The 12,190-nt window shown below is 46.1% G+C and overlaps 1 protein-coding gene across 1 annotated transcript in view; it reads right to left on the bottom strand.

The window, feature by feature from the left end:
* The window catches only part of DNAH9 (dynein axonemal heavy chain 9), a 361,000-nt gene that overhangs the window by 246,112 nt on the left and 102,698 nt on the right, over positions 1 to 12,190 (bottom strand). The window contains exons 36-38 of the mRNA XM_067547747.1: positions 11,603 to 11,777; positions 6,098 to 6,271; positions 4,453 to 4,660 (exon numbers count right to left, since the gene is read on the bottom strand). Coding sequence (XP_067403848.1) covers positions 4,453 to 4,660; positions 6,098 to 6,271; positions 11,603 to 11,777 — 557 coding nt within the window. The remainder of the gene's footprint in view (positions 1 to 4,452; positions 4,661 to 6,097; positions 6,272 to 11,602; positions 11,778 to 12,190) is intronic.

Genomic DNA, 12,190 nt, shown 5'->3' with positions numbered 1-12,190 from the left:
CACAAACAGCACAGCCATATCTGAATCATTCACACATACTTATTCACATAGCAGATGACTTATTCATCTGCTTAGAGAAAGAGAGCCTCAAACTCAAACCATAGCTCACAGTCCAATGAAATATGAAAAGGCTGCCAGATCTGTCCAAATAAATCTCAACAACTGCATGGATTTGCATCATCACTATTGAGATAAATGAGCGAGAGAAGGTTCTTTTACCCTGCTAAGAAGGTTTCCAGGCAGTGTTTGAGTTTGTTTTTCAATCTTTCAGAGGAACTCCATTGACAAACTAATCTCTAGGAAAAATTAAAAGGGCATTTGGAGAGGGAAATGTGTTAATATTTTAAGATCATTCACAATTTGGAGCAGATAACAACAAAGGTTTGTTTCATCCGAGTTTTGCTGGAAAGACATGGAAAAAAGTGATGGTCAAGTCATTCACATAGAGTGAAATTCACTCCATGCACAGGGTTAGTAGGATTGAAGGGGCACTTAGGCCACATGCTGAGCCTTCTGCATTTGACTCATAGTGTAAACGAGGATATTAACAGGAGGGAGAGCCTGAGACAGCGAGACGGGCAAGTGATTAATATGAGAGCAATTTTCTGAACATAGAAGAGTCCCATTTGCTGTTTTGGAACACAGCTGCACATAAGAGCTTGGGATCAGATATGGCATTGGGCAAACATGAGGCTCTTAAATCGACTTGTGAAACTATCCCACCTAGCAGTCATATGCAACTGCATGTGTAGAAATGCATTCTGTTAAAAGTGTCCCTTGTTGTCCAGCTCATTCCATCTGACCTGCTCATAGCATGCAATTTTAAGCTCACTTGTACAGATCTTACACAGCATTTAAAACAGCTGGATGTTAATAATCCGACTCTGCTTTGTGAGTATACAGTAACCATTCAAGCCTTTTAAATCTAAGCTAAATGCTTATCTGAAGCATTTAATTTAAACTGTGATCAAATTTCTAGCTGGCATCATGCAGCTTTGCAAGTTAGGGCATTCATTCTGCTGTGGCAGAGTTATGAATTATTTGTGTAGTAACATTACCATAAGCTCTTTTTGCCTTTCATAAATGATATAAGGCAATATGCAGGGGAAGCCAAATAGAACTGAGATATATAATAATTTGCATGGGCTGATGCAGGGGCAACAATGATCAAGGGACAGTCTGTCATGGAGATGGGAAGTTGAGAAGGCACAGCTCAGATAGGAGGTGCCGGGAAAGGGCTGCTCCCCTTTTCTTTTTTTTTATTTTTATCTTTTTTTTTGTCACCAACACCTCCAACTTCCCACCCCACCCAATAAATACGACTGACTCCTCTCTCACCCAGCCTGGACTCAGCCCTCTCTGAACTGATGGCACAATCCAGGCCTCACTCACCACACAGGGCAGCCCTGTGTCCCCGACAGCAATGAGCTCCTTGTCCCAGGGCCTGCCCCTCTGCGTATTTTGGGAAGTAGGGTTTTGTCCTGGGCTTTAGTAGCCCCAGCAGACCGGGCCTCCAAAGGATGATTGAGCTGGAAACACAGGCTGGCTGAGCACATACACTCCCCCCCGCCAACTCTGTCAGACATTAATGTGGCTCCCTGACCTCTAGGGAGCCGCCCAGGGAGTGTCCCCTCAAGCTAGTCCCATCAGATCTGTGGGAGTCAGAAGATGGAAATTCTGGCCTGAGAAAGGTCAATGGCAAAATGCGGCCAGGATTTCACACTGAGACCACGGGCCCTGTTGTGAGTAGCAAGTCTACATCTATGTTTCTGCTCCCCCAGACCTGCACCACAGAAGCACCTTGGACTGGGGCAGGGCACTGAGGGCAAGGATTGTCTCTTCCCATGCACATGTTCAACTCCCAGCATGATCGGGCCCTCACCTTGAGTGGGCCACCATAATACAAACAACAATAAAAACATAATCCACATGGTTGGATTCAGGCCTGTTCTTATTCAGCAAAAGATTTCAGCCTGGTCTTAAATGCATGCTTCAAGTTAAGCACATCCTTATGTGCTTTGCTAAAGAGGGATAAATTTAAGCACATGCTGAAATGATTTGCTGAATTAGAGCCTTGGTGTTTAATTTTACGCTCTGAAGGTTGAAAATCTGGTCCTCTCCCAAATCCAGTCTGTCATTTACCACTACTGAGAACAGCCTAGTTCCATCCTCCATGGAACATTCTTTCAAGTACTTGAAGGCTGCTATCAAATCCCTCTTCATTCTTCTCTTCTGCAGACTAAACAAGCCTAGTTCCCTCAGCCTCTCCTCATAAGTCTTGTGCTCCAGACCCCAATTATTTTTGTTGCCCTCTGCTGGACTCTTTCCAATTTTTCCACCTCCTTTCTGTAGTGAGGAGGCCCAAAACTGGACACAATGCTCCAAATGAGGCCTCAGCAGTGCCAAATAGAGGGGAATAATCACTTCCCTCGATCTGCTGCCAATGCTCCTACTAATGCAGCCCAATATGCCGTTAGCCTTTTTGGCAATAAGGGCACACTGTTGATTCATGTCCAGTTTCTTGTCCACTGTAACTCCCAGGTCCTTTTCTGCCGAACTGCTGCCTCGCCAGTCAGTCTCCAGTCTGTAGCAGTGCAAGGGATTCTTCCATCCTAAGTGCAGGACTCTGCACTTGTCCTTCTTGAACCTCATCAGATTTCTTTTCGCCCAGTCCTCTAATTTGTCTAGGTCACTCTGTATCCTATCCCTGCCCTCCAATGTATCTACCACTCTTCCTAGCACCAAACTTGCTAACGGTGCAATCTACCCCATCCTCCAGATCATTAATGAAGATATTGAACAAAACCAGCCCCAACACTGACCCCTGGGGCACTCCGCTTGTTACCAGCTGCCAACTAGACATCGAGTCGTTGATAACTACCAATTGAGCCTGATAATCTAGCCATCTTTCTATCCATCTTATAGTCCATTCATTCAACTCATACTTCAACTTGCTGAAAACAATACTGTGGGAGACCGTACCAAAAGCTTTGCTAAAGTCAAGACACATCATGTCCACCACTTTCCCCACATCCACATAGCCAGTCATCTCATCATAGAAGGCAATCAGGTTGGTCAGACATGACTTGCCCTTAGTGAATCCATGCTGACTGTTCCTGATCACCTTCCTCTCTTCCAATGCCACAAAATGGATTTCTTGAGGACCTGCTCCGTGATTTTTCCAGGGGCTGAGGTGAGGCTGACCGGTCTGTAGTTCCCTGGATCTTTTTTCTTCCCTTTTTTGAAGATGGGCACTATATTTGCCTTTTTCCAATCGTCCGGGACCTCCCCCAGTCACCACAAGTTTTCAAAGATAATGGCCAATGGCTCAACAATCATATCAGCCAACTCCCTCAGCAACCTTGGATGCATTGCATCCGGCCCGATGGACTTGTGCATGTCCGGTTTTTCTGAATAGTCCTGAACCTGTTCTTTTAGCACTGAGGGCTGCTCATCTCCTCCCCATTCTGTGCTGCGAGGTGCAGTATTTGAGCCTGGTGTGTGGGGATTGATGGGGGTATAGCAAGAAGAGGAGCCAGCACTGGTTTAGGAAACCTCAAAAATGACTATGATCATCATTAAACTTCTCTGGAAATGAGACCTTTGCTTCCCGGCAAGCCAGAGCCAAGACTGCTGGTGAAGCCACCTGGACTTGTAGAGCCACATTCTGTACCTGCAAGTTCTGTATGGCCCCACCAGCTCCACTAAGGAAAAAGTGTCCTGAGTGGGATCCATGCCAGTGAGGTTGGGCCCTATCCTTTGCACTGGGCTGCTCAAACTGTAGCTGACCAGGCTGTGGATGGTCAGACCTAGCGATTAAAATGAGAGTTCAGCCTATCAGTGAGAGCTGGATCCAGGGGGACAGAGTCCAGGAACAAGCTGGGGGACAGTATCGGAGGGACAGAAGCCAAACGCCAGAGCTGGAGGGTACACTAGATTTGTAGGCCGGAGGTGGAGCAAAGGATCGCAGCCAAAAGCCATAGGAGAACGGGCTGGAGCTGAAGTGAGCAATAGGTGGAGCAGGAGCAGGTTAGAAAACAAGGCTGGAGAGGGCTGGAAGCAGGAGCAGGGCACCACAGTTGCAGACATGGTAGACATTGAGCAGGCACTGATTTTCTGTGGGTGCCAGGTTTATGAGCAGGGCTGCGGCTACTCTGTCAGTTCCAAGGCAGTGCAGCTGGGCTTCCTGGTTACCTAGCAGTGCAGTCAGGGAGCAGGCCAGCAGCTGGTTTGGCCCGTGACAGGATTTCACCAGGTATCTTTCTGGAGGATTTAGAGTCCACGGTTTCCTCTGAAACAGTTCTATATTACATCAAGAAACCGCTTGCCAACAGCACATTCTCTGGGGTCTCCAGCCACCCAACCCCCTTTGGGAATTCCATTATACACACCAGAGGGAAAAATCATCACTCAACCCCTGCCCCCAAGGAATCTAACCCTCCGCCGCTTTACCTTGCAGCATGGCGGAGCTGGTGTAGTAGTTGAAAGGCACATTCTTCACCATGTACTCATCGGCGTCTAGCGAGGAGAGTTTGTCTCCTACGAGCACAGATTTCCCAGTGCCGGCACTTCCCACTAGCATGACAGGCCTCCTTCGCTCCAGAAGCCTGTCCATGAAGTACCGCACTCGGATGGTTTCACTGGTGGGCACCAGACAAGCCTAAGAGGAGAATGAAAGGCACATGTCATGAGCCTCAGTGCAGCCCTCTTGCAGCCATGCTCAGGTGGGGTGGGGGAACACTGACTAAGCTAGAGATATGCAAGGAGGCGTTGGCGTCCACAGCAAGCACTGGAGAAGAGCCAGATACACCTCTGCCTGACATTAAAATGGATCTCTCTACACCAGCTAAACACCCCCGTAACTAACTAGCTTGTCTGGCAGCAGCATCAGTATGTCCTTACTGAAATGTATTTCCCTAGGATTTGTCAACATTTTTCTATAACAACTGTTTTTGATGGAAAATTGGGGGTCTGACTAAACACATTTTTACTAGAAGTGTCTATCTGCAGAAAAAAATTATTTTTTGTCAAAAAAACAAAACTCCCAAAACTGATTTTTTTCAGCTGTCTGCCAACAACCAAAATATTTCAATGCCAGCCCGGTGCCTCTTGGGTGTTGCAGTTAGGTTGTCCCCATTCTCCTTTATGGGCCAGCCTCCCCAGCCAGACTTCATGTCCTATGATGCACCATGAGCACAATTCCCATGATGCACCACCTCCCTTCACCAAGAAAAGACTGGTGCATCATAGTAGATATAGGCCAACCAGAGAGCCCAGCCTATGAAGCAGAGTATGAACATGAGACACCCAAACTACAACTCCCGTGAGGCACTAGGGCAATATTTCCAAATCAAAATATTTTGGTTTTCAGAATTTAAATATTTCAGTTTTATGATCTGATTGAGAAAAAATTGAAATTTTCCCATGGAAAAATCCCCCATTTTGTGACCAGATCTAATTGTCCCCTACAGTGCTGATAAACTGGTGTAGAATTTGCTACCCTTTGCTGGTTGAAATAAGATGTGTGCACATACTGCTCTGCTGCCCTTCGCTAGATGGAATGAGACTGCGACATCCCACCTGTGTGTGTGTCTTACATGCCTACTAAAGAACTGAATAGGTCATTAAAGTAAGGCCTTGGTTTCCTTGCTGTCTGTGTGATCTCTCTCTTCTCTAAGCCACCCTTCCTGGTTTAACTAGTGCCGTGCTTTATATTTCAGACATGAGTGATCAGGACAACAATAACTGGCATTGAAAAGATGCGAGCACTTGAGCATGGATAGCTGACTGGTAATTGAGATAGCATTATGTTTTGCACACAGCCTTGATTCAATCAATGTGTGTCTGTTATTGCCCCATTCATTTATCATATTCCAGCACACTTTAACAAGAATACCTTGTCTTCATAATCAAACTTGGTCACTTAATGACTTTATAGTGAATGTTTGTGTCTTAGCTGGAATGTCACCTTTACTAACAAACCTTCATTTTCTCACTCTGGTGCTAACAAATCTTATTCAACAGAGACAGAGCACATACCACACCACATCTGCAACCCATGTATTCTTTTGTGGCAATGAAACAGAGATTCACGTACCTGTAATGGCATTTCGGGATCAAATTCAAATTTGGGGATGAGTTTGGACCAAGGTTCAAACTTTTTTGTTTCTGGATCAATGTAAAAGTCGAAGACAGTTCCCTGAGAAGGAAACTTGATGGTCTTGAACTCAGTCACCCACCACTTACTGAATTCTACTCGGTAGTCTACAAGCTGCAAGACAAAATGGACAGCAAAAATGCTAACCTGCAGAAAATCTCTAGTGATCGAAAAGGTTAATCTACACCACCTCCCCAGCCAATTTGAGACCATCCCCTGCAGTATATTCCCCAGAGCTCTGTCCTGATCATTCACTTGGGAGATATTCCACAGAATACTTACTCTCAGGAGCTTTTTCCTGATGTTAAAACTAATCTTAATTTGATCTCATTACTCTTGTTTATAACCCTAAATAAATCCTTTCCAGTATTGGACATTTTAGAAATGCCTTTGATTAGACAGAGATCCATCTGGCAGAATTAATTATGTGACTCAGATTAACCAGGCCAATTAATTGATCCAGCATATGTACACACCTCCAATAGTTGTCGATAGCTTTCATGTCCCCACCTCCAACCACGGTTAGCCAAGGCATGCAGATAAAAGTCCTTCCTCAAAAATCACAACAGCCCGTTAACCTTTGTTTTCTGGATTCTTTTCCCAACACCACATTCTGGTACTGAAGAGTCCAGGCTGAATGCGGTATTCCAGCTGCAATTGCACCAGAGTTCTAGAAAGTGACCATCACCTTTCAGTTCTGATACCTTTGCATTAACCTTTCTTTGCTGCCATACTAGTCAAAAGCATAAATCTAATTTGCTTTCTGCTATCATCCTACGTCTCCCCACTTGTATCCCACACCAAGCTCTAGTCCTCACAGTGGCTGTGAAATTTTGGGGAGGGGAGGATGGTGATTGTGCTTTAGACATTGGACTGGAGACTCAGGAGGTCTAGGTTTAGTTCCCTGCTCTTCCACAGATTCACTAGGTGACCTTGAGCAAGACACTTAATCTCTCTGAGTCTGTTCCTCATCTGCACAGTGGAGATATTGGCACTTCTCTCCCACAGGGGTGTAGTGAGAAGTTCATTAATGCTTGGGATGTTTTCGGAGACGATGGTGATGAAGACCATGTAAGTAGACGGCCCAAAGTGAATGTAATATTACAGCTTGGCCAGATTCTCAGTGAATTTCTCACATGGTTTATTCTCCCCATATCCATTCGCTGTGCACTCCTGTCCAATACAGCAAGTCAGCTGAGACTGCCAACTCATTTCATGTAGGCCACTAAACCTCCATCAGAAAGCAATGATTTTCACTGACTGCTATATTTCAGTTGGTGCTCTCTGTGAAAGGCTCCATGGGCCGTGGCTATGCTAAAGCAGCCAACCCCTTAAAAGCAGACTAGAGTAGTCTTAAAACACACCATTATCATCAAGGATTCTGCAGTCTGGTGCTGCTCACAGAGGCAAAAATCACTGTAATTCCTAATTTCCCTGTTGCTATAATTCCTCAGCACTGGCTATAGTAGCCTTCAATGGAGGTGCAAGTGCATCACTACTAAAAGCTTTCTCACCAGGGTGCCCTCACCACTGCACAGGAGAGTTGCTTCCAGCTGCACCGTAATGTGTTATCCACCCTCCCTAATATGCCATTTAACCGGAGCAATTTACTCCCAACTCATGCTGCCAGAGCGATGCTAAATTTGAACTGCTTCCACAATAAAACCCTACATGGATTTTTACTAATTTCAGAGCCTTTACCTCGAAATGGCAAATCTATCAACGGTTTCTGTACAGGGACCCCCCTACCCTGCAATGAGCACATCAGAGCGGAAAGGTTTTAAGATTGTTTATCCTGACATTTCAGCAGCAAAAGGTCAGAGTGAAGGGCACCTTCAAATGGAGAGCAATAAACAGATTTTATATTGGATCATTTTTCACGAGGCTCTCGTTCAGAATGCTGTACCCTAGGCTTCCCAGCTCTGACATTTACAGAGCAGCAAGGGAAGAAGCACAGTCGGCATCAAAAGCAAAATCTTGGGGAGAGATTCTGTGGTTGCACAGGGCTCCTACTGCACCTGGTGCAATTAGCTGAAGCACACCCTCCCAACAACATACCCAGCAGGTATGTCCACGCCACCACTGGGAGGTGTGATTGCAGCATGTGTAGACAAATTCCAGCTAGCTGTGAGGTAGCTAGATCAAAGCTAGCTTGAGTACAAAGCTGCCCTAGGCAGGGCTAGCCCATGCAGCTACCCACACTGCCACAGCTTTACTAGCTCCTAGCTAGCTGGGGTCTGTCTACACACGCTGAAGCCACACCTTCCAATGGTACCAGGATGCATTCTTGCTCCACTAGTGGACGTGCTGCTCATTGGACAAGTGGCTGTGGTGGTAAGTAAATGTGAGAGGAGCTGGAGACAATACAATTCCAGGGGCACAAGCACTGCTAACCATATAGGAAGTCTGGGGTGATGTTTCTTTAGGCCCTGATGTGCTAGGACTGAGCCTTTTGGCCACAAGGGACACAGGAAAGGAACCTGCATCACAGGACACTGGCTGGGGATGAAGCATTCTGAGCTGAAGGGATCCGGCTCTAGAACAAGCCTCAGCAGAGCACTTCATTGGCTGTAGGTTCATGTAGTTAGAAGCAAATTTCATGCAGATGAACCAAGGCATAGTGACAGCTCTAACGCTAGCTCTATCCCTAGACCAGGCACTGCGTAGAGGCACAGCACAGCTGGCCTCTCCCTGCTCCAGGGGAGCACCTCACTGGGTGAGATACATGACTTCTCTGCTGAGATTACCAGCAAAAGGGCCAGGCAACGTCCAACTGGATGTGGACCCCTGTTCAGTAGAAAGGAGACAGCGCACAGCTGATCTCAGTGAGGCCGCTGGTTAGCCACCAGAGGGAACAGCCATCGGTCACTGCTGAGTCTAATATGAATAAGATCCAAACCCGGGATTGAGAAGTGCAGTAACTATCCTGGCAGTGGCAGCCATCACTATTGTTGTCAGGTCATAGCACCCTAAACCACTGCTGTCAGTCACTCATATCGTTGCCAACTGTTCGCCTTTTTCTCTGAAACTACCCACAATCAGTGAATATTTCTGGCAAGAAAAATGGTTTGGCTCTTGCAGTGCATGAGGAGAACAACAGAACCATGTGCTTCCCCCTTCAGCAGAACACTCCTCTGACCTTTCTGGAATAGCCCTGCAGCTAAAATAGCTGGGGTGGAAAGCTGACGCTTAGCACAGGGAGAAGAGCTTGTGAGCGTTCCAAGGAAAACGGGGCTTGATTTAACGGATGATTAGATCAACTACATCAGAGTCCCAGTTCCGATCTAAGAATCCCTGTGACAGCTGGGCTGCTCTGTGGCAACACAGATCACCGAGTGCAGGACGAATCCAGGAGAGTGGGGGAGACAGCACTGTGGGTTGAAGGGATCACGGTGTAGAACCAATTCCCAGGGGAGATCAGGCCAATCCAGAGTCTGACCAGCTTTAGGAAATGCTGCAAAACCTTGCTCTGTGAAAAGGCTTTTCCACCATAAAACAATATACACTGTCACCCCCTTTGGCCACTGAAGCCCAATATTGAACCCCTCCTTCCACCCCTAAACCACAACACTGACCCCCACTTCTACCCAGTAAACCCCAACCCCACTTCTATCCCCATACCCGAGTACTGATCCCCCCTTCTACCCAATCAACCCCAACACTGACTCCCCACTTCTACCCAAACACCACCCTCAAAAACTCACCTTACCCCAAGCAGAGGTTTTACCCCAAAAAGTGAGAAGCACCAAGGACTCCATGAAGCTCACTAGGGGCTTTGCTATTGCTATCCTTTTTAAGTGGAAGGCTCCGTGATACTATGTGATGGGGGCAGTACAAAACCCTAACAGCGGCGTGCACAATGCATTTTGCTGGGGGGCTTGTTATACATTTCTTCAGATGCCTGCCTGAGGCAAGTCACGCTGCCCAATCAAATGTGGCTGACTTAGCCACGCACTGACAATGGCAGCGTAGTGCTCAGGAGCTGAGTGAAGGGCTCCCGCTGTCATGCACAGGAGCTCCTCTGCTGTGCATCTCCTAAGCTGTGCAGTAGCAGAGCTTCTCACTTTCAGACCTCCTAAGATGCCCAGGAGAGGAGAGAAGCTTCCCTGCCCTGCCCCTCCTATGCTCAGGAGCCCCTGTCCTCTCCTTCTGTGCACTATAGGCAGCCTGCAGAAGACAGGAAAACATAGCTGGTCAGAACTGAGGAGCAGTGGATGGGGTCAGCTTACGGAGGGAACTGACTTCAATCACTTCAGATGGAGCTGCAGCTGCTCACACCTCGGGAAATCAGGCCACTTAATTACGTGCCTAGGTATAGTTTTAGAGGCTTGACCTTAGGCCCCCAAGTTGGAGTTGCTACCCATTTTGTTGATAATTTCCCTGCTGGTGCTGGCCAGGGAGACTTCCTCCATAGGGAGTCATATGCGCTCAGATCTCTCTGTTGGGGCTTCAGATTTCTCCTGACTGCATCTGCTTGGCATCTGGTTTTACTAAAAATGATCTGGATTATATGTTCACAAGCAATGTGATTAGAGTAACTAAATCCATGCAGCTAGCCTGAAAAACAATGCCCCCATCAGAGCAAAGGGAGTTCCCAGGGCCTGCAGTGGCCCTACAGCGATATTTCTGCACAGCCACAGTGGCATTCATGGCTAAGTTGTCAAGCGCTCAGCCATCATTTAAGAACAACCATATTTTCAAAAGTGCTCGGCACCCAGAAAATCCAACTGTGACACTTCTGACCAGATTTTCTAGAGACCTCATCTCCCGACATGCACCCAGCATGCTGCATGCTTGTGAAAAAACAGCAACTGTCCATCTCTGCTGTTTCAAATGGATCAAATTAAACCAAGTGCTTCAATCCACGGTTCAGCTCATCACTACGATTTCTTAGCTATTCTTCATAGAAACCTTGGTAATCTGATACCTTAGCAAAGTCCAGGGGTAACAAAACACTGCCTGATCTATGTTATTACAATGGTGCTCCTACCTATGAATACACAGTAAGATGGCAAACTTTGGAGGCTCTTACTGAGCTCCAATGAGGTATTCGGTTTGCAAGTTGTTTTTTTTTAATTACTACCACATTATGGAGGGTGTTACTGCTTCAATCAATCAACTTAATGTTGCAGAATGAAATGTTTATACATAAATTAACATATCTCTCATCTTTGTTGCTTTAATCCTGGACCCTTCCATTCTTATGCTGTCTCCTGTGCAATGATACCTTTCACAAATGACCATGTTTTCTAGGTAGAGAAACAGCACCGTTCACTGCTCCAGAGGTTTCTATCCCATTGACAATTGTATTCTAGCCCCAGGAATGCAACACCATTGCTAGAGAATCACACTCTGAATAATAATAATAATAATTAAAAAAAGAGGCTGCTGTCTAACTGGGATAACTACATTAATGTGCTCTACACTTAATAGCTCTCATCTTACCTGGTCCTGGAACATTGCTCCACCGAAGGCCCAGACAGCAGCAAACACAAAGTAAAGCTCATAGAGTTCCTTGTGGCAGTCTGGAGGAGTGTTCTCCGTCGTTAGGAGACACTCTAGGAGGTAACACAACATCTGAACCATACTCTGTTCGGGAACTGGAATAATCTTCTTAAATCTAAAGGGAGGGAAATTGAAAGCAAATGAAGTATAATTGGATTCAGTGTGATGGTGGTTAGTAATACAGAGAGATGTGCATATAAATCCTATTTCAGAACATTAACATTTTCCTTTTCTATAGTGTGTGTCTTCCTTATGCACTGGTACAGTGAGAAATAAAATCCCAGCTCTCATCCCTAGACCTGGCAGTGCAGGCACATACACAGTAATAACAGTAATAATAAGTTTCAGACATTTAAAAACTTTGATCCTCTTGAAAGAAGTAAAATGGGAGAGTTGCTAAGGGCAATGATTTCCTGCGAACATGATGAGTTAGGAGCAGGCAAATAGAGGAGTCATAAAATAAACCCTTTCGTCTCACTGGTTTACACCAGCTTAGGAATTCTGTAAATGTAGCCTAACTAATAGTAT

This window comes from Emydura macquarii, unplaced genomic scaffold, assembly GCF_026122565.2.
Source record: "Emydura macquarii macquarii isolate MOO-44397 ecotype Brisbane River unplaced genomic scaffold, CSIRO-AGI_Emac_v2 contig_1230, whole genome shotgun sequence".
NCBI classification, from domain to species: Eukaryota; Metazoa; Chordata; order Testudines; family Chelidae; genus Emydura; species Emydura macquarii.
Note: the sequence above shows the minus strand (reverse complement) of the source record. Positions and strands in the feature narration are given on the sequence as shown.